Consider the following 20,978-nt stretch of genomic DNA (forward strand, 5'->3'; position numbering starts at 1 on the left):
CTATACATATTTAATACCTTCTGGATCTGGAGTCATTTGAAGCTCTACTTCTGTAGAAAGACTTGTGAAGAAATCCTTCAGGAAGAACAAGGCATCCTAAAATTAAGAGATGTAATTTTAACTAAGGAAGAAAAAAAATCACCTATTTCTAAAACTATGAAACAAAGTATCTTAAACTCATATATTTTACTCATTGTTCAAATATAGCTACAATTTACTGAATCCCTTCTCTATGCCAGTCATTATTCCCATTCTTCCCCCGACCACATACACGCACACACAGATACACACTTCCCTTTTAATTCTCATAACTCTATGAGGAAATTAATTTATAGGTATGAAAACTGAGAGACAGAAGTTAAAGATTACAAAGGTAAAAAGGACTAAATCAAAGTACATTTGAGTTTTCTTAGAAATGGAGCACTCTCACTCTTGGCACTAGCTCTCATTCTGCATTGTGGTGATAATATTACCAACAATCATGTGCTGGACATTTTTTTTTTTTTTTTTTTTTTTGAGATGGAGTCTGGCTTTGTTGCACAGGCTGGATTCTGGCTGTTGCCCAGGCTGGAGCGCAGTGGCACAATCTCGGCTCACTGTAAGCTCCGCCTCCCGGGTTCATGCCATTCTCCTGCCTCAGCCTCCCGAGTAGCTGGGACTACAGGCGCCCGCCACCACGCCCGGCTAATTTTTTGCATTTTCAGTAGAGACGGGGTTTCACCATGGGTACACTTTTAAGTGTCTTCGAAGTTTCAAATGACTTACTTCTGCTTTTATCATACATTATATTGCCTTAATACATTTCATCATTGAACATGATATTCAAAATAATCAAAATAATCCATTCAGTGTGGTCTCTCCTGAAATTACATAATTACAAACAAAAACTGCATGGCTCCATCTTCACATTGTATGTACATGCCATATTTGCCCATTATTGGCAGCTTCGTTTTGCCTATCTCACTCAAACTGACAAATATATCTTCGAGGATATATTTGTATACATGCCTAAGCCTGATCTTATTCTTTTCTTTCATTAAAAAAAAAAATCCTAAACTGGCTGGGTGCAGTGTTCACACCTGTAATCCCAACACTTTGGGAGGCTGAGGCAGGCAGATCATGAGGTCAGGAGTTTAAGACCGGCCTGGCCAACACAGTGAAATCCCATGTCTACTAAAAACACAAAAAATTAGCCAGGCGTGGTGGCAGGCGCCTGTAATCCCAGCTACTCAGGAGGCTGAGGCAAGAGAATCACTTGAACCTGGGAGGCAGAAGCTGCAGTGAGCAGAAATCGCACCACTGCACTCCAGCCCGGGCAATAGTGCGAGACACTGTCTCAAAAAAAAAAAACCCTAAACTAACACAAAACATTAATACTGTGCCAAAATGCAATGTGAAGGGTCAAAATATGTGGTGGCACACCAATACAGTTTGACAATTCCAAAACCTCTGTCTACTGATCACATATCTCAGAAGTACAAATGATGCAAATGAGAAGGATACTCTAAGTAACATGCATATGGGAGACTAAGCAATGGACTGCAGAGCAAGCAGGTGGTTTCGACAGTAGTGGAAATATTCTGGTTCTGAAGCAGGGTAGTGGGTTCATGAATTGTTCATTATATTGTTATGCTTTACATATATATTCATGTATGTATTTTATATATTATTTCCACTATACGCATTTAATATATATAATTCCTATTTTACCAAAGATTACATGTTTACAGTTTAACAGACTATTCTTTGGCCACTAGATGGTGATATTTTAATGCCATAAATGGTGGGACTCCATGATTACCTTCAAAAAAAACAGCAAATTTTCAAGTATCAATCTGCTCTTTAAGAAAAAAAAGGGGGGGAACCAAAGAGACAATAGTTTCTACTCATTTTTCACCACAAATGCACAAAACAACAGATAAAGAGATGCTAATCACCAGCTTTTTAAAATGTTCTCAAAATTTTTTGATTTTAGTATATATGCTAAACTCTTTACAAATCAGTAAGATCAACAACTCAATTTTATTTTATTTTATTTTACAGATGGGGGTCTCGCTCTGTCACCCAGACTGGAGTACAGTAGTGTGATCATGGCTCACTGCAGCCTCCACCTCCTGAGTTCAAGCAATCCTCCCACTTCAGCCTCCTGAGAAGCTGGGAATATAGGCAGGCACCACCATGCCTGGCTAATTTTTTTTCTATTTTTTGTAGAAACAAGATCTCACTATGTTGCCCAGGCTGATCTTGAACTTCTAGGCTCACGCAATCCTCCTGCCTTGGCCTCCCAAAGTGGTGAGATTACAGGCATGAGTAACCCGCACCCAACCCAAACAACCCAATTTTAAAACTAGCAAGACACAGACAGTTCACAAACATGAAAGAAAATACACAAATGGCTAATACGCACATAAAAAGATGTTCAGCATCACCTGTTATCAGGGAGATTCCATTTAAAACCACAGTGTACACAAAGCATACCAGCTCAAATTTTAAAAACGACAATACCAAGTTTGGCAAGGCTATGAAGCAGCCGCAGCTCTTGTGGCTACTGGTGGGAATGTGCCATGAAGCAGCCACTGTGAAGAGCTGTTTGGCAGCTTCTTAAGATAGCTCAGCATACACCTATCTTATGACCCAGAAATTCTACTCTTACACGTGTATTTATTCAACCAAGATAAATGAAAACATATACCCATAAAAAGACTTCTACATAAATTTCCTAACAGCTTTATTCCTGAGACCCAAAACCATGCAGCAACCTCAATGTGAACCAGCAGGTAAACAGATAAACTGTGGTATATCCACAGCGAAATCCTACTCAGCAATAAAAATGAATGTGGATACATGCTACAACATGGATGGATCTCAAAGACTTAAGGGTAAGTACAGGAAGTCAAGTACAATTCCATTTACATGAAGTTGCAGAACAGGAGACAACTAATCTATGGTGACCAAAAGATCAGTTAGTAGTCACTTTGGGATGGTGAAGATGAGCTACGAAGGGACATGAGTGGAGTCTTCAGGGTAAGGAAAATGTTCTATATCTCAACTGGGGTAGTAGCTACTCAAGTGTGTAAATCTGTGAAACCTCCACTGAACACTTAAAAGCTGTGCATTTTAGTATATGTAAATTATACCTCAATGCAATCAATTTTTTAAAACTTTAAAAACTTGTTTATGCTAAACTTTGACTGTAAAATATGTCTAGTTTGAAGATCCTATGATACATGATATTAATACTGCACTATGACTTACAGTGTTAAAAGAATTCCTTTTAATGTCACAATCAAGGAAGCAATGATGATGAAAATCACAATTGTGCAAACTGGTGCTCTGTGTTCATCCTATACAGCCTGGGTTGAGCACTTACTTATCTTATTTACTAGAATGGTCTCCCAATCCCAGTCCACAATCAGAATAAGGCTCTTGGTACCTTTACAAAAATCTTCACCTGCCTAGCTCCACTACACTCCTTAAGATTCACCTTGAATGTCACCACCTCCAGAAAGCCTTTCCTGAGCATCCCTCACCCTTCCAAACTCCCAGTCTAGGTTAAGAGCCGTCTTCTGGTCAGGCATACCATCCCATGCCTATCTGTATCACTTGTACTCACTCACAGCACATCAAAACTATCTCTTTATGTCAGTCTTCTATAAAGACATCCTTGAAGAGAGAGATGTCTTATTCATCTTTGTATCCCCAGCATCCTAGCATAAAACCTAGGACAAGGTAGGTATTCACCAAATGGTTTTGAATGAATTGATACACTTTCCCTGCAGAGTTCCCGGCAGTACAAAACTAAAACGGACAACAGGCTAGCAGAGTCAGGAAATCTGGCCCCCTTCCTATTTTGAATCTCAAACTAGTTGTATGACCTCCATCATCCACTTATCCACCAGATGGGACTCATTCCGTCTGCAATGCTTATTGCCTGCCCTATGGGAACACTGAGCTTTGGAAGCAGTTGCACTTAACTTCAATAGCAATGTAGCTTTTTCCAAAACATGAAAGAATAATGTGTTGCTTTCATACTTCACATGATTCAATTAAGATGAGTAAGTGGGGATGTGCTTGGTTAGAAAAATAATACTCAAAGCATTATCATTCACCAACTGATTTGTTTTCACAAGAAAAAATAAACAAAAATATTTGGTTTTCTACTCAGATGACCATTTACTATCCCAAAATATGGTATAGCAATCTTAAAAGAGGCAAACTAAAAAGAATTTTTGTGTTAGGTGATATAGCTCATTAACACTTACATATTTGTAGTGTGGCTTTTTTCCTAGCTTTTATGTCTTAATGAATTATTTCTCATTCTTCCTCAGGATAGTCATAAAATTTATTTCCCTGATGGTTCTAAGATTAATAACTCCCCACTTTAAAATCATAATGCCTTATAGTTCTAAATAAGAAATTATGTTCAATATTAAATTAAAAGTCTATTAAAGAAAATTAGGGCGGGCACAGTCGCTTATGCCTATAATCCCAGCACTTTGGGAGGCCAAGGTGGGACGATTACTTGAGCCCAGGAGTTCAAGACCAGTCTGGGCAACACAATGGGACCATGTCTCTACAAAAAAATAAAAATAGAAAATTAGCTGGACATAGTGGTATGCATCTGTAATCCCAGCTATTCAGGAGTCAGAGGCGGGAGGACAGTTTGAGCCCAGGAGGTCAAGGCTACAGTGAGCCATGATCTACACTCCAGCCTGGGTGACAGAGTGAGACACTGTCGGGGGAAAAAAAAAGAAAGAAAATTGGATTTCCTAAGTTTGGTAAAGTCATGCCAGAAAGATGTATCTTACTCAAAGTCTTGTTCACACTGGCGATTTCCACAGATCAATTTTCCCACAAATATTTCATTGTATTTCCACTAGACCAATCAATATATGGATAAATTTAGTTAAAGTATGGATATCAAAATATCTTCTTTTCATAATGATAAAACATAAACCTTAAGTACTGACTGGCAAGTCTAATCTAGCTCAGAGGCTATAAGCATTAATGTAGAGCTATGCTAAGCTTCTGTACTTCACAGTACATTTTCTCTAAGACAGTGCCTATTTTTTGTTTATAAATACTATTTTAAGCTCATTCTTGAAATACTTGTTACGTGCTTTTATTCAAGTTTTATTTAAACAACTAATGAACATTATTCAATCAGTACTATTTAAGCAAATTAATAACATCCACTCCACAAATAAATACTCTACTTTGAAACCTGAGCTCATATCAACACAATTTCTGTCAAGAGGGTTTTGTTATTTCAAAGCAGATTAGTTAAAAACTCCATTTATATTCTGCAGTTATCATATGCTATGTTATTATTAAATAACAACAGTTAACATTACTGATCCCTAACCTAGTGTGTCAGGCACCCAGCTAATGTTTTTCACACACTTATTTAAACTTCATTTTAAAAGCATTATGATACACGTATTACTACTTCTCCCATTTTATCAATGAAGGAACTAAGGCTTGGAGGTGTTAAGTAACTTACCCAAAGCCATACAACTTAGTAAAAGCTACAGAACTAAGACTGGAACCCAGGTCTGACTCCAAACCCATGCTTCTTCGCTATGATATTACTATACCTTGGCTAAGCATCCTATTTTCACACACCTTGGGAAAAAGTTTCTGGAAGAGGTACCAGCTATGTTTTAAACAGCTCTCTGGGTCAAAGCAAAGTCCAGAATTTGTTGGGATGCCTGCTAGAATATGGGAAAGTGGATTTCACTGTGCCCAATCCCAATTTTTTTTTAGGGAAAGTCTAAATCTCTGTTGTTTCTGACTTCTTTATGTATACCAATTTACTCATTTCTCATTTTGCCCAGCACAGAAAGAATTCTCTTCCAGATGCTTCAATGAAGACAGAGCAGAATTCAATTCATCAGGGAATCCTCTAATACACTCTGAAAATATATGCATATCTGAACTGGGAGTACAGTACTTAAGGATTAGAGAACAAGAAGCAGGTATTAAGGTCTACGTCACACCATGAGTAGGAGACTGGGGAATAACATCTAATGATGTTTACTCACCCACAGTTCAGATTCCAAACATCTAATGAACTTGCCCTATTCTTTATCAGAAGTTTGCTTTAAGTATGTAACCGCTACAAAAGTTCAATAATGATAAACATTGCAATTCCCTTATTCTGAACATGCAGTCTCTATCTAACTGTAACAGCAGGAATCGCGCTTATGCTACAAACCTGGTCAATATTGAGGCGGAGCGGCATCAGCGACACTCTCAAGCAGCACTCCTGTGGGGACCTGCCAGATTCTGGACACACATGTAAGGCTTTCACTGTCAACTACAAGGCAAGAAAGAGAATAGCATTTTTCCACAATAATATGATGACCTTCTTCTCTTTAAAAATGAGAAAAAAAAGAAAAATTCCTATTCCTATACTGTATGAGAAAAAGAGGAATTGTTCACCCTCTTTTCTTAAAAGACTGAATCAAACATTTTTGGGTCACATGCCCCTATCAATAATCTGATTAAAGGCTGGGCACGATGGCTCATGCCGGTAATCTCAACACTTTGGGAGGCCAAGGTGGGAGGATTACTTGAGTTCAGGAGTTCCAGACCAGCCTGTGAAACATACAAAAACCCCATCTCCACAAAAAACAAAAAATTAGCCAGGCATGGTGGTGCATGCCTGTAGTCCCAGCTACTCAGGAGGTTGAATGGGAGGAAGTTTGAGCCCAGGAGGTTGAGGCTACATTGAGCCATGATCTGCACTCCAGCCTGGGTTACGGAGTGAGACACTGTCGGGGATGCGGGGGGCGGGGAGGGGAACTGCTTAAAGATATAGACTCTCTTTAGAGGAAAAATTGCAGATGGATAATATTGTACTTAGTAACAGGAGTTTACTGAAACCCTGAAGCTAACCATAGGCCCATATTCCAAAAGCAAATTCTATGAAGGACCTCCAAAGTCCTGAATGAATCATTTCTACCTTACCAAGATGTAAAGAGTGTTAGAAATCTGGAACACCTTCAGCAATACTACATATTTTGTATAGATCACTAGGGACTTCTAGTTTCCCTCAGATATCAATTTATTAGCAATTAGAGTTAATGGACCCTAGAAGTGACATACAAAATAATTTTTTAAACATAAAACTTTAAGCAATACATTCAAAAGGGATTTTCCACATTAAAATGAGAAAAGATATCTAGTAATTTTCCCTACTTTAACTCTCCTGCAGTTAGATGTAATAAAAACACGTTTCCAAAACTAACATAACAAAACAATGAGGTTAACTCTTACCATGTTGGAGTGAGCTTTTCGAGGCATTTCTTTACTACAATACAGGTATAAAAATTTATTCATTTGTGATGTTGCCAAACGATCTCGAATCTCAAGATCCTGAACAATGAACACCTGTCGGGAGACTGGGTGTTCTGAGAGGCTGGAATCACAGTCAGGTTTGCATGGGGGGTAGACTTCATGCTGAAACTTCACCTTAACAGATAAGGAGAACGAACGTGGAACAATTCTTTACATTTTATTAAACTGTATTTTCTCTTTAAAATGCAAAATATCACTCATCTTTCCTTTGAATTCTACCTCAGCTTACGATTCCACCTTCAAAAAAATCAACAACATGACATTCCTTCACTTGTTCACTCATTTATTAATCTACAGTGCTCCCTGCTTGTCCAAGGTTTTGCTTTACACAGTCTGTTACCAATGGTCAACTGAGGTCCAAAAATATTACAGTATTTTGAGACCAAGAGAAACACCTTTTACATAACTTTTATTGTAGTATACTGTTATAACTGTTCTATTTTATGATTCATTATTGTTAATCTCTTACTGTGCCTAACTTAGAAATTAAACTTTACCTTAGGTATGTATAAATAGGAAAAAACACAGTATACATAAAGTTCAGTACTATCTGCAGTTTCAGGCATCCACTGAGACTATTACCATGTATGCCTGTGGATAAGGGGGACTATGTGGACCCTACCATACACAGAGAAGCTTGACTAACATTTCTTATTTGACCTTGGTAAAATCCCTTATTTCCAAGGAAAATTCTCAGTAGGAATAAGACATAAAATTATTATCTTGCATACCTATGAAACTGCTTTAGAATGAATCAACAGAGGCAGGGTTCAAGTTCCAAAAGGAGGCACAGATATGATTAAATACATGGAATTGTCATCACTACAATATTGCTATGCTAACTATCCTAAAATATGACACTTGGTACAATCTCAGACAAGCTGGTAGAATTAAATGCATGTGATGCCATCAGTGGTCTGGCCCTACTGGTCTCTAGTCATTCACAAAGGACCTGCCAGATGCACTGTCCAAACACAGGCTTTCCCAGACAGATGCTCTAGGGCGGCATCTCCTCAGTCTGACCCTACCTCAGACTTCCTGAATCAGAAACTCTGGGGTGGAGTACAGAAACCTGTGTTTTAATAAGCCCTCCAGGGGATTCTGAGCTTGCTCAACTCTGAGAACCACTGCTCTACAGGTAGCCCAGGCAAACAAAAATAAAAGAAAAACACCTCAGTCTTCTTAGAACATTTGAGAATGAAAAAGAGGTAAGAGTTTTATACAAGATCCTTGCACTTTTCCAATCCAAAGGGTTGGGACTTAAGGCTCAAGACTACATGGTGGGGGATAACAAAAGAACCCCCCGCAATGTCCTACTTAAGTGGATTTTTCCTTTCAAATGCCATCTTACCTTGCTGAGCTGTATTTCCATTAAAAAGTCATGGTTTCTTCCTTTTCCCCCACATACTGTATTACGTCCATGTCTTGTGGGTGTGTGAGAAGGCGAACTGTGCGGACTACTAAAATGAGCAACAACAACAAAAAAAACCCTTTTGTTAAAGGAATATTCAAAGAAAGTCAATGAATCACATTAAGGAAAATGGTAAGATGAAAGACAAAGTAAGAGTACAGAGCTAGCAGAACACTGCCACAAATTACTAGAAACCAAAACCGTATCTTCTTTACTCTGGAGACATTGAAAACACACATTTTATTATTGTCATTAGAGTAATCATCTGCTTGCTAAATACTCAAAACTACCAGAAAAGCTAATCATGATGCTGGAATCCGTATCACAGGATACACTTAGAAATAAGACCTCCTTATAAGCTTCTTGTTACTTTGGAAACCCTTTATAGTCAGAGCACAAGTCCTTGGAATCCCAACTAATACACAAAATAATTATAGTAAAGTTCGATGTGTTTTAAAATCACTTTTAAGTAGAAAAAGTTGCTGAACCATTGTGTCAAACGTTACTGCTCCATGCAGCCTCCAAGCCATACCCCACCTCAACAAGGAAGTCTGTCCCCTACACAGATTCTGTCCACCTGATTCTCTCCCAGCGACCGGCACACTGCACTTGTCTCACAGGCGCTCAATGACCACTGACTCTCTGCTCAGTGCCCTGCTGGATGCTGGGGACAGGGTTTGCCCGGGCCCCGCCTCCTGACACACTTCTTGCACTTCACTGCCCTCTGTCACTCACATGACTCACAGGACTTACTTATTTTTGTGAAGTAAGTACATGGTAGATACCTGAAAATTTCTGCTGAATGAAAATGACGAAAGTCAACATTTTAGTAAAAATACGAATAATACAAATAAGTTCACAATTGGAAAACTGTAAGAGTGACATTTAAATTACAGTTTTTAATACTACTTTATTAATAATTCTTAAAACGATAAATTCTATTTTTTTCTCTCTAAAGGGGAAATGGAAAATTCTATTTATTTTTCTATGAAAAGAATATATTGGCCTGCCAAATAAACTTATATAGTAATTAACTTACATATAACTTTTAGCCGGAGAAGTGGGAGGGACTGTTCCAAAATCCTTTCCTCCATAAAGATGCCAGACAAGAGAGACCTCCTTCACCACATAGCGAACCACAGGAATGGGAAAGTGTAAGGGGGCTTTGCTCGTATCAGTCTTCTTAACAGGCAGACTGAAATAATTGTCTCTTATCACAATTGCATCATCAACCATGATTTTTATAATTGGTTCCTCTTCCTTCTCCTAAAATAAACAAACAGGTAACACATACTCTCTTTTCTAATTAGAAAGAACTGATTATGCTGCGCATCTCAAGGGGCATTCTTGCTTCTACATTCTTTTTAATAATTCCAATATATAAAATAACATGCTGGTTACTGACATTAGTCATCACAAAGATATTCTGCTTCATTAACCATAAAATAAACTCTCTTTATTCTACGTAAACCACTCCACAAGGATTTTTTATGGTTTACAATTCTGCTTTCACTACTTGTTTGATAATAAAAAAGCAAAAATTTAGTGTGTGGGTATTTTTTTTGTTGTTTAAAGTCAATACTGCAAACCAAAAGTTAACAAATTTCAACACACAGATGATATTACCATGTTTTTAATAACAGGTTTATCCTGAGTTTGATTGTTTGGATTTTTAAAAATTTAACCAGAAGGTTCTCAGAATTTAGTAGACAAATACAGTCACCAACTGGACAATTCCTGGAAACTTTCCAAATACACACACACACACCCTTATATCTATACATACACACAAACACACCCCAACCATCAGCCTTCACACAAACCATATCTTATCTTTTCCAATTCTTGGACTAGCAATTCTGTGCAGCAGATCCTTCTGCCATTTAATTTCACGATCTTTGAAGAGTCATCTTACTACATAAAAAATCTGGAGTTCAATAATCTATGTTGGAAATTTTGCAAATAACATTCTTCTCTGAGTCTCTAGATGTGCCACAGAAATAGTAAAGTACAGTAACCATTTACAAACTGTCAACAGTATATTAAAAAAACAAAGTAATTCTGAACTATAAAGAATTGACAAAATCAACAGAATTTTCTCCAGGTACCCCTTTGGTCAATCCAATTTGTAACACCATTCAAGACTTCAATAATGTTATTAATGTATTACCTGCATGGCTGCTTTTGGTGCAAAAAGAATGCAAAAGTCATCATTCTCAGTAGGTACGCCTGTCATTGCATCACTGATGAAATGGTGAGAGAATGAGGCATAGGTGGGGGCGGGCTCCTGGGATACATTCCCACTCTCATCAGGAAACAGGAAGAGGTCTGAACAACATGGCTCCTGAATTTGAGATTTTTCATCCAAAACACCTAGATAAAAAGATTACAACATTTTGGCACACTTTGAAATATCAAGAACAACAACAAGCATTTTAACCATGTGTCAGATATATGTTGTGTGCTTTTATCTGCAATATCTCACTTATTTCTTAAAATAAGTCTATGAATCTGAGGCTTAAAGACAGCTTAAGTAACATGAACCAAAACACCTCAACAAGAGTCAGAAATACATCAAAAACCACTAATAGGCCAGGCATGGGGGCTCACGCCTGTAATCCCAGCACTTTAGGAGGCCGAGGTGGGTGGATCGCCTGAGGTCAGGAGTTAAGAGATCAGCCTGGCCAACATGATGAAACCCCGTCTCTACTAAAAATACAAAATTTAGCTGGGCACGGTGGCGCACACCTGCAGTCCCAGGTACCTGGGAGGCTGAGGTAGCAGAATCGTTTGAACCCGGGAGGCGGAGGTTGCGGTGAGCTGACATCACACCACTGCAGTTCAGCCTGGGTGACAGAGCAAGACCTTGTCAAAAAAAAACAAAACAAAACAAAAAAACCTAATAAAAAGATTAATGATAAATTTGAAATGGCAATGTCATAAAGACAGTTTCCTCTCAGTTAGTTGGCGTTGAGGAAGCTCAGGACTTCAGCAGTTGCTAGTTAGTGTTGAGTGGAGTTTTGCTTTAGCCAGGATTTCACCTTTGACAATTCTGTCCTATGGGTGGAGCTCTGGAAGAAACTTCTTGAACGATATTACAATGGGAGGGGAAACTGGTTACATTTAGCAGAGCCTTGCTGAGGGGAGAGAAGAATAGCTGTTGAGCAAGCATTAGGTGGCAGAGGAGACAGCGATTCAAGTAAGAAAAGAAGACCACTACCTGGGGCCTGGGATACCCAAACTGGACACCTAATCTTAGGCAGCTATAGCGAAAGATGACATGTGCACCAAAATCTGTATGTCAACATATATTTTAATATGTTTATATTACATATTAAGAGTCACTCATACTCATTCTTTCCCCATTCATTCATTAAAACCAAACACTGTGATGGGGCTGAGAACACTAAGCTGAATCAAGATACATTTTGGTTTTAAGAGATTCACAGATTAGATTTCAAATTCTTCTACAGCAGTACCTCAGAATTACTCATCCTTACAGGTACCCAGGGCCTAGTACAGAATCTTGTATATTGAAGCCACCCAGTAAATAAACACTAAATATTCTTTCCCATGTAATTAAGGTAGCTGCTAATATATATACATATATATATACACACACACAAATATAATATAAATACATATATACATTTATTTATCTATTTATTTATTTTTGAGACAGAATCTTGCTCTATTACCCAGGCTGGAGTGCAGTGGCACAATCTTGGCTCACTGCAACCTCCGTCTCCTGGGCTCAGGTGATCTTCCCACCCCACCTAAGCCTCCCAAGTATCTGGAACTACAGGCGCCTGCCAACACACCCCACATCTAGCTATTTTTTTTTTTAATTGGAGACATGGGGTTTCACCATGTTGGCCAGGCTGGTCTCAAACTCCTGAGTTCAAGTGATCCACCTGCCTTAGCCTCCCAAAGTGCTAGGATTACAGGCGTGAGCCACTGTGCCCAGCCTAGCTGCTAATATTTATTACAAATATTGTAGTACATAGAACACCAGAAGTCCCAGTTTGCTTCCTTAGTTCTAATTTATCCTAAATTAGCAAGAAAGCAACAGTTAACACTAGACTTTTAAAACACCATGAAATAATTTTTTAATTAAGATTTCCCAATATATAGATACAGCTATGACCATTCAATTAGAAAAAAATACTGTTGAAATAGAGGCTTTAAAATGTTTACCTGCTTCCATTTGGCTTTCAAGGATCTTGAATCACCTGGGTCCCTCTTTGCTTATCCAACTTTATTATCTAATTCTTTTCAACAAGAAGGGAACTTCTGTTTCAGTAAGAGCCCGAATGTCATGGCTAAATAACTGAGGCTCATGCATGCCTTTGTCTGTGTTCTGTTGATGTTAGTGACCTTGCCAAGATCACCTTCTCCTCCCTCTTTACCTACCTAAATCCCATCCACTTATAAAAAGCCAAGCCATCTTACTTTACTAAAGTCTAATAAAATTATCCCAATCCTTTCTGAGGGGAGCAGAGGATATACCACATTTGAAAGAGTTTTCTTACATCATTTATCAATCGGTCTAAGTATTGGCACCAGTCTTGTGACCACTTGTTTTACTAGGCTACAAGCTATCAGAAAACATAAGCTCTGCCTTCTACTCCCTCTGTATCCCTGACACCATCCTGGCCAGAGTTACGTATTTACTAGACACTGAGCAGACACAAGCTGAATGATTAACAGGTATCTATAAAAACTCATATGCGTCTTTAATAAATGACTTATTAAGTTTACGAGAACACAAATAATGTAAGCCCCAACATTAACATCAGTGCTCCCTGAGAAGAGTCCTGGTCTTACCATTAGCCTGTGGTTTTACTGACGAGGTGGCTTGCTGCATGTCAATCTCCTCCATAGCATCACTCATCAGATCTCGTAATATTTGTTGATCTGCTTCAGGAAGTACTGGACCACGGGAGGATGATCGACCACTGGAATCTACCTATAGACAAAAAACCTAATTAAAAATAACTGAAAATGCACTTAAGAGGCAAACTACTTACATTTATTTTATCCCAGAAACACTGTACAAAAACATCAGAAATAGAAAACTACTCACTTTTCTATGCTCAGCAGCTGTTATATTTCAAGTTTTTAGTATTATCACCCTAACAGATACTGGCAAAGAGCAACAAATGTGTCATCACCTCAAAGTGAGCACAGTGAACTGGGATCTTGAAGAGGCAATGCACTCGAAAACAGGGAAGGTGAACAAACTGCAATAAAGCTGGGAAAGGGGATAACTAAATAAGTTTGATCTCCTCAACTCTGATGGTTGCAATGACTTTCATCCCTTTGACATAAAGTCCCTGTAGGTTGAAGCCTCATTTCTTGGACACCTAACCACAGTAGGGGAAACACACAGCAGGGGAAATCTACTAAACAGTGATTCAGAGTTTAGTTCCAGCACCCATACCTAACCATTTTGGTTAGTGAACTGTAGATTCATTAAACTCAGATCATGCTTTTTATATATGAGTATGACTCTAAAACAGCAAGTTCCAAGCTGAAAGGGATAATTTAAAATAAGAAGAATGTTTTTTAAAAGGGAATAAACAGTAGGAGGGGTGCCATAAATCACCGTATCATGAGAATACAGCAGGAACAAAGAGTCACAAACAGAAATGTAACACAAATAAAGTGTAAAATAATCCTGAACAAAAGAAAACAAACACAATGCCAGTCAGGCATTTGCTAGAGTGCATAACAGAGGCTCTAGAACGTAAAGGGACTGAGAATTCTGTTCATAAGAGAGACCACAAAGAACAACACTGGAAAAGAAAAAATGCTAAACAAACTGGACATTCTTCAATTTGGACATAAGAGAAGTTAGAAAGGTGACACTTGGGGCAGAAAAGTGCATTGAACTAGACACCAAAATATCTGGGTTTGCTGCTGTTTCTGCTGTTCATTAGGGCAATCATCTAAAATCACTGGGTCTTATTAATCATTAGCCTTTCTATCTCACCAGGTCATCATGAAAGGAAAAGGAAGTAATATGAGAAAGTACATTGAAAACTGGATTGTCTTAGAGATAAGAAATAGGGAAAATATGATGATATAAATTAAGTCTTCTGGTAACAATACTAACACCTGCCATCTATCTTTTCAGAGCATTTTTACGTACAACTTGCATAGAACAAGCTTTTACATGATAAACGTTTTCTTTCTTCCCTTAGGACAGATGAAAATAACTTAAGTCTAGAAAAAAAAAAAAGTATGATGTTTGTTAAGAAGATTAATGGAAACAAAGAATATCAAAGCAGCAGAATGGTTTTCCAAAAAGGCCCATGAAATCACCCTTCCAGACCCCATTATTCTGAAGGTAAAGAACAGATGAATGACTTTCAAAGTTTCTTTTCTACCTTATGACTGTCATGAAGACCTCAATAATGTAAACATGTCACGACATGGCAGGGACTGGAGGAATAACATTGCTGACTGTACCTTAGACCTTCTTTGAAAGGCTCCAGACTTCATGTCTGCCTTGTTAGGTGTCTGCAAGTCACCATAGCTTGCAATGTACTGAATGAGATTCATGAGTGCAGCACAAGAGTCTGAGCATGTTCTGACATGGACGACATCGCTGGAACAGTGTAACTCAAAGCGGGGCTCAGTCTGGACGAGACACAGAAAAAGGAATGAAAATGTTTTCCAAACGAGACAGAAGTTTCTTTTTTTGCATAGATTTACATGAAATAAGATATATGATAATCTGTCTCGCTACGTTAAAAAAGTATTTAAATAAACCCATTTTTAATATATTTACTCTATTTCTGACCAAAATTAGGTACACAGAAAAAAACTCAATTTTTTAATCTCTTAAAAAATAGAACTTAAAATTTTCATTTATTATAATAACTTACTTGCTCTCCATCAGAATCAGACTTCACTGCAGTAATGGTTAACTCCAAAAGCCCCACATCCATCACACGAACATAATCTAAAATTTTTTAAATTAAGAAAATCTCAGAGTACAGCTTTCAAAAATGTGTATCCAACCAACACCCAATACGAGCATTCCTTTAAAATTCATTGTAGAGAGGCACTACAAATAATTATAATGCGATGAAAATATAGTTTCATCCCATAAAAGTCCTAAAATTCACTTCATTTTTTGTTAGAAACAAAAATTATCTTAAACAAAAATTTGTAGCATATATAGTAATTCGATGTACTTAACTAGCATTATAAGAACATTACAATTTCAAACTGAAAACCAACATCTGCAAAACTAAGCTGTGAATATATACCACACGATCACTATATACTTAAAGACCCTTTAATCTCTAAGGATCTTTAATAAGATTCTTAGTTCACTAGCATTATCCCAGAGTTAAAATGCTTTCAAATTATTCACACACAAAAATGAGGCAGAATTCATCTACTCCATTTGTTTTTTTTAACTCTTACCTCTATTCAGATTTATAGTGACAGTATTGCATTTGTCAGATAGATGTAAAGCAGCTTCATCCAAGATTATTCTGAGGCAAGAAAGATAAAACCAACATCTGAAAAACTAAGCTTTGAGTATCATACCCCATAATCACTATATGCTTAACTGCATCATTCTTTCTTGTATGAACACTGTTGAAATTATAGGCAGTTTCTAACTTAGTAACTGTCATCTAACATTTTTTAAAAACTGTTTATGAATGCTAGGAATATTTAAATTGTGTAAAGATTTAGATTAAATCATCTACTCAAATTAATTCTAAATTTTTGGCAGTTTTTAAAGAGATGCCCAAATTCACAAGGTTTAAACTATAGTATAAAGATAGAGTGGGCCAGATGTAGCGGCTCACACCTGTAATCCCAGCCGTTTGGGAAGACAAGGCAGGAGGATCAGGAGTTCTCAACTAGCCTGGGCAACATAGCAAGACCCCTTCTCTACAAAAATAAATTTTTTTTTTAAATCAGCCAGGGATAGTGGCACACGTCTATAGTCCTAGATACTCAGTAGGGTGAGGGCAGAAGATTGCTTGAGCTCAGGAGTTGAAAGTTGTAATAAGCTGTGATCATGCCACTGCATTCCAGCCTGCGCCACACAGAGCAAGACCCTGTCTCTAAAATATAAAAAAATTAAATAAAAATTATAAAGTGTAACAGGTACTATGGGAAGTTTACCATATGTTTTAAAATGCAAACTTTTAAAGAATCTCCAGGGCCGGGCGCGGTGGCTCAAGCCTGTAATCCCAGCACTTTGGGAGGCCGAGACGGGTGGATCACGAGGTCAGGAGATCGAGACCATTCTGGCTAACACAGTGAAACCCCGTCTCTACTAAAAAATACAAAAAACTAGCCGGGCGAGGTGGCGGGTGCCTGTAGTCCCAGCTACTCAGGAGGCTGAGGCAGGAGAATGGCATAAATCCGAGAGGCGGAGCTTGCAGTGAGCCGAGATCTGGCCACTGCACTCCAGCCTGGGCGACAGAGCGAGACTCCGCCTCAAAAAAAAAAAAAAAAAGAATCTCCAGAATTAATTTATTCCCTAAAAATGAAATGCAATAATAAATGGGTAGATGAAACATGTCACCTGAGAAAAATTGGGTAACTTGGGTAAAAGGTTATCACTATTAGTAAGAGAACGTTTATTTTAACAAAAAATTGAGACTTTAATAAAATGGTTTAGGTAAATATCAGTTGGTATGTTTTGAACAGCTATGTTTAGTATACAGTGAAGTCTACACAGGTACCTGAGAGTAGAAGAAGATTTATCCAATGCAACGCTACTGGAAACACTGAATGTTTCCACGGTAAGAAGAGATCGGATTGGCAAATAAAGGGGTCTAATGCCAAAGAGAAACAAAAGAATGTCAATTTGATACGGCTCCAGAAATTCTTTTAAAAACAACAACAATTTGCATCTTAACTCTACTGAATTATGTATTTTTTTAAAAATTTAGTATGTATTTTAAATAATAAAACTTTATTTTGTTCCATTTGTGAACTTACCTATAATCAAGTGCACAGCTCCAAAGATGAACATGAAAAGTTGTAAAGGAAGTTGGGGGATTATATCCCAAAACAGGTTCATCAGCAATATTCAAGAAGTATAAAATCTATAATCACAAAAAATTAAAATGCCCTACTTTAGAAGAAAAAAAAAGGTTTCATATACTATCCTTAATACCAATGTAAACCAGAATATCTCATAGGAAAAAATCACTTAATTGGAAAATCATAACAGTAAAAGGAAAAAAATCATCATTTTGAAGGAATTAGTTTCAAAAAGTACTTGCATCAGAAAAGAAGGTAATGGATACTGATGGATGTGTTCATTTGTTTGACTATAATAATCATTTTACAATGTATATCAAAACATGTTATTCACCTTATATATAATAAATGTTTTAAAGTATTTACAAAATTAGAATTTGAAATGAAGAAGCCTATTGGACAACTCCAATGCTATAGAAATCTCAGAAAAATCATAACTTATGAAATTAATAACAATGTATGCATAATATAATTTCATTTTTGGCTTGGAACAATTCTTAGAAAAAATAAATTTTGCTGAAGACTGCTTAAAACTATTAATCTGGCTTCCTATAAAACTCACTGTGTGGGGGGGGTATTGGTTTTCCATATAAATCATTGTTGAAGGAAGCTCTTTTTCCTTAATTTATACCTAGCTCAGTCTAAAAACCAGTCCCTCTCACCAACATCTATTCTCTCATATTTCTAATCCAAACAAATAAGGAGGTTCAGATAAATGTCTCCCTTCCAGCTGATTATTCACACTAACCACTTCTCTACTCCTACAAGATAGACAGAAAGTCAGATATCCTCATGTTTCCCAAATGCTTTCATGAGAAAAGCATTTTGAAAACATTCAAGTTTTTAAATAATGTATTATTTTCTCAGCATAATTAAGAAGTTCCCCTTTACAAGAAACATGAGAAGCAATCACAGTGCACTAGTTTTTATTCTCACGTAAGGAAAAGCTAACTTCTTCCTCAAAGTCTCCTCCGAAAAATAACCAATTGTATTTTATTACCATAAAATGTTGTTCAACTGGAAATTAATGAGAGAAGTACTGATAAAATGCTTTAAAGCAACATCATATTATTGGCCTAGGGAATTATATGGAAATATTGCACTTAAAGAACTTCTGATTATAAAAGCAATTCAACACACCATTCACTGCTCCTCTATGCCAGGTGTTCTACAAGTCCTGGGATACAGAGTCCCTTCCCTTCCTTTAATGACATAAAAGATAACTCTGTCATTGAGAGGTTTTGAGGACCACACTTTAAGGTAAAAAATCAATTACATTCTGAGGTGATAATACTGTTTTGTTTTGCTTTGCTTTGCTTTTATTTTTTTTTTGAGACAGAGTTTCACTCTTTCACCCAGATTGGAGTGCAGCGGTGGGATCTCAGCTCACCGCACACACCCTCTGCCTCCTGGGTTCAAGCAATTCTCCTGCCTCAGCCTCCCCAGTAGCTGGGATTACAGGTGTGTGCCGCCATGCCCAGCTAATTTTTGTATTTTTAGTAGAGACAGGGTTGACCAAGCTGGTCTCGAACTATTGACCTCAGGTGATCCGCCTGCCTCAGCCTCCCAAAGTGCTGGGATTACAGGCATGAGTCACAGTGCCCGGCCAATACTGTTCTATTTCTTAACCTAAAAGGTGGTGACACAGTAGTATTCACTTCATGATAATTCACTGAGCTGAACATTTATGACTTACAAACTTTTCAGTATGTGTATTAGATGTCAATACAAATTTTTAAATACATTGATACATACATAATAGCTCTCTTACCTGCTCATGCCAGCTAAGCCCAGAAGGAAGCATTCTATGCTGGAATGTGGCTCCTTTCAGTCCTACGGCAATGAGAAATTCCTATGCAGAACAATACAAAGAATGACATTTACCACCATGTAATCCTGTAACTCAAAAGTTTTTCCAAGAAAATAAATATGTTGCCTTTTATGCAATTATTTTTAACTAGAATCAAATCAACAGCAAGTACTTAATGGCATAAAAGTACAAAACACAAACCTTTGTATTGCACTCTGATTTATCAGACAGTATTTTAACGGCAACAGACAGCATATTCAAACTGTCTCCTCCAACTCCATCTGAAGAAGTTCTACTGAGGCCATCTTCTTCAGAGGAATAAATAGTAGGTTCCAACCAGTGTGGGCGGGTTGAGCTGGGCAGTCGTGTTTCTGTCGGGAGAATCACTCCATCCACTATGCCTAGAGATCCACATTGAGGTAAAAACAGTAACAAAATGATACTTGAAATTAGCTAATCAACTTACATGACTCAAAACAAAACTCCACATACTTCCACTGAATATAACTTAAGGAGGCATGATGACAAAAACCAGCATGGCATTAATAATCCACTACTCTTTGCTAATGTTAGTATGACTGACAGTGCACAGCTTAAAGAAACAAAAAATTGGCCGGGCGCGGTGGCTCAAGCCTGTAATCCCAGCACTTTGGGAGGCCGAGGCGGGTGGATCACGAGGTCAGGAGATCGAGACCATCCTGGCTAACATGGTGAAACCCCGTCTCTACTAAAAATACAAAAAACTAGCCGGGCGTGGTGGCAGGCGCCTGTAGTCCCAGCTACTCGGAGGCTGAGGCAGGAGAATGGCGTGAACCTGGGAGGCGGAGCTTGCAGTGAGCCGAGATCGCGCCACTGCACTCCAGCCTGGGTGACACAGCGCGAGACTCCGTCTCAAAAAAAAAAAAAAAAAAAAAAATTCTGAAATGCTAGGAAAATTAAATAGAAAACCATCACAAACATTTCATGTCTATGAAACAAGGTAAACTCAGGTAACTGCTCAAAAAATGGTAAGTTCTATATCTGGAACCAAAAGGAAATATTCCTTAAGGGAGAATAAAGAACATAAAATCTCATCGACTGATGAACGGACACATAAGATCTGATCTATCTTTACAGTGGAATATTATTTGGCAATAAAAAGGAATGAAGTATGGATACAACTTGGACGAACCTTGAAAGTGTGTCCAATGAAAGAAGCCAGTCAAAAAGGCCAAATATTGTATGATTCTATTTATAAGAAACTTCTGAATATGCAAATCCATAGAAATAGAGTATAGATTAGTGTGTTTATAGGAAGGAGAGAGTGGAAGAGGTGAAAGGTTATCACTAAAGTGTATGAAATTTCTTCATGGGGTAATAAACACGTTTTAA

The 20,978-nt window shown here is 37.7% G+C and overlaps 1 protein-coding gene across 1 annotated transcript in view; it reads right to left on the bottom strand.

The window, feature by feature from the left end:
- The window catches only part of ATG2B (autophagy related 2B), an 83,694-nt gene that overhangs the window by 14,227 nt on the left and 48,489 nt on the right, over nt 1–20,978 (bottom strand). The window contains exons 22-35 of the mRNA XM_025392471.1: nt 19,809–20,008; nt 19,569–19,649; nt 17,753–17,859; nt 17,494–17,586; nt 16,214–16,284; nt 15,667–15,743; nt 15,248–15,418; nt 13,601–13,742; nt 10,944–11,146; nt 9,813–10,039; nt 8,714–8,822; nt 7,282–7,476; nt 6,218–6,319; nt 18–96 (exon numbers count right to left, since the gene is read on the bottom strand). Coding sequence (XP_025248256.1) covers nt 18–96; nt 6,218–6,319; nt 7,282–7,476; nt 8,714–8,822; nt 9,813–10,039; nt 10,944–11,146; nt 13,601–13,742; nt 15,248–15,418; nt 15,667–15,743; nt 16,214–16,284; nt 17,494–17,586; nt 17,753–17,859; nt 19,569–19,649; nt 19,809–20,008 — 1,857 coding nt within the window. The remainder of the gene's footprint in view (nt 1–17; nt 97–6,217; nt 6,320–7,281; nt 7,477–8,713; nt 8,823–9,812; nt 10,040–10,943; nt 11,147–13,600; nt 13,743–15,247; nt 15,419–15,666; nt 15,744–16,213; nt 16,285–17,493; nt 17,587–17,752; nt 17,860–19,568; nt 19,650–19,808; nt 20,009–20,978) is intronic.

The sequence above is a fragment of the Theropithecus gelada genome, chromosome 7b (assembly GCF_003255815.1).
Source record: "Theropithecus gelada isolate Dixy chromosome 7b, Tgel_1.0, whole genome shotgun sequence".
In the NCBI taxonomy this organism is placed as follows: domain Eukaryota; kingdom Metazoa; phylum Chordata; class Mammalia; order Primates; family Cercopithecidae; genus Theropithecus; species Theropithecus gelada.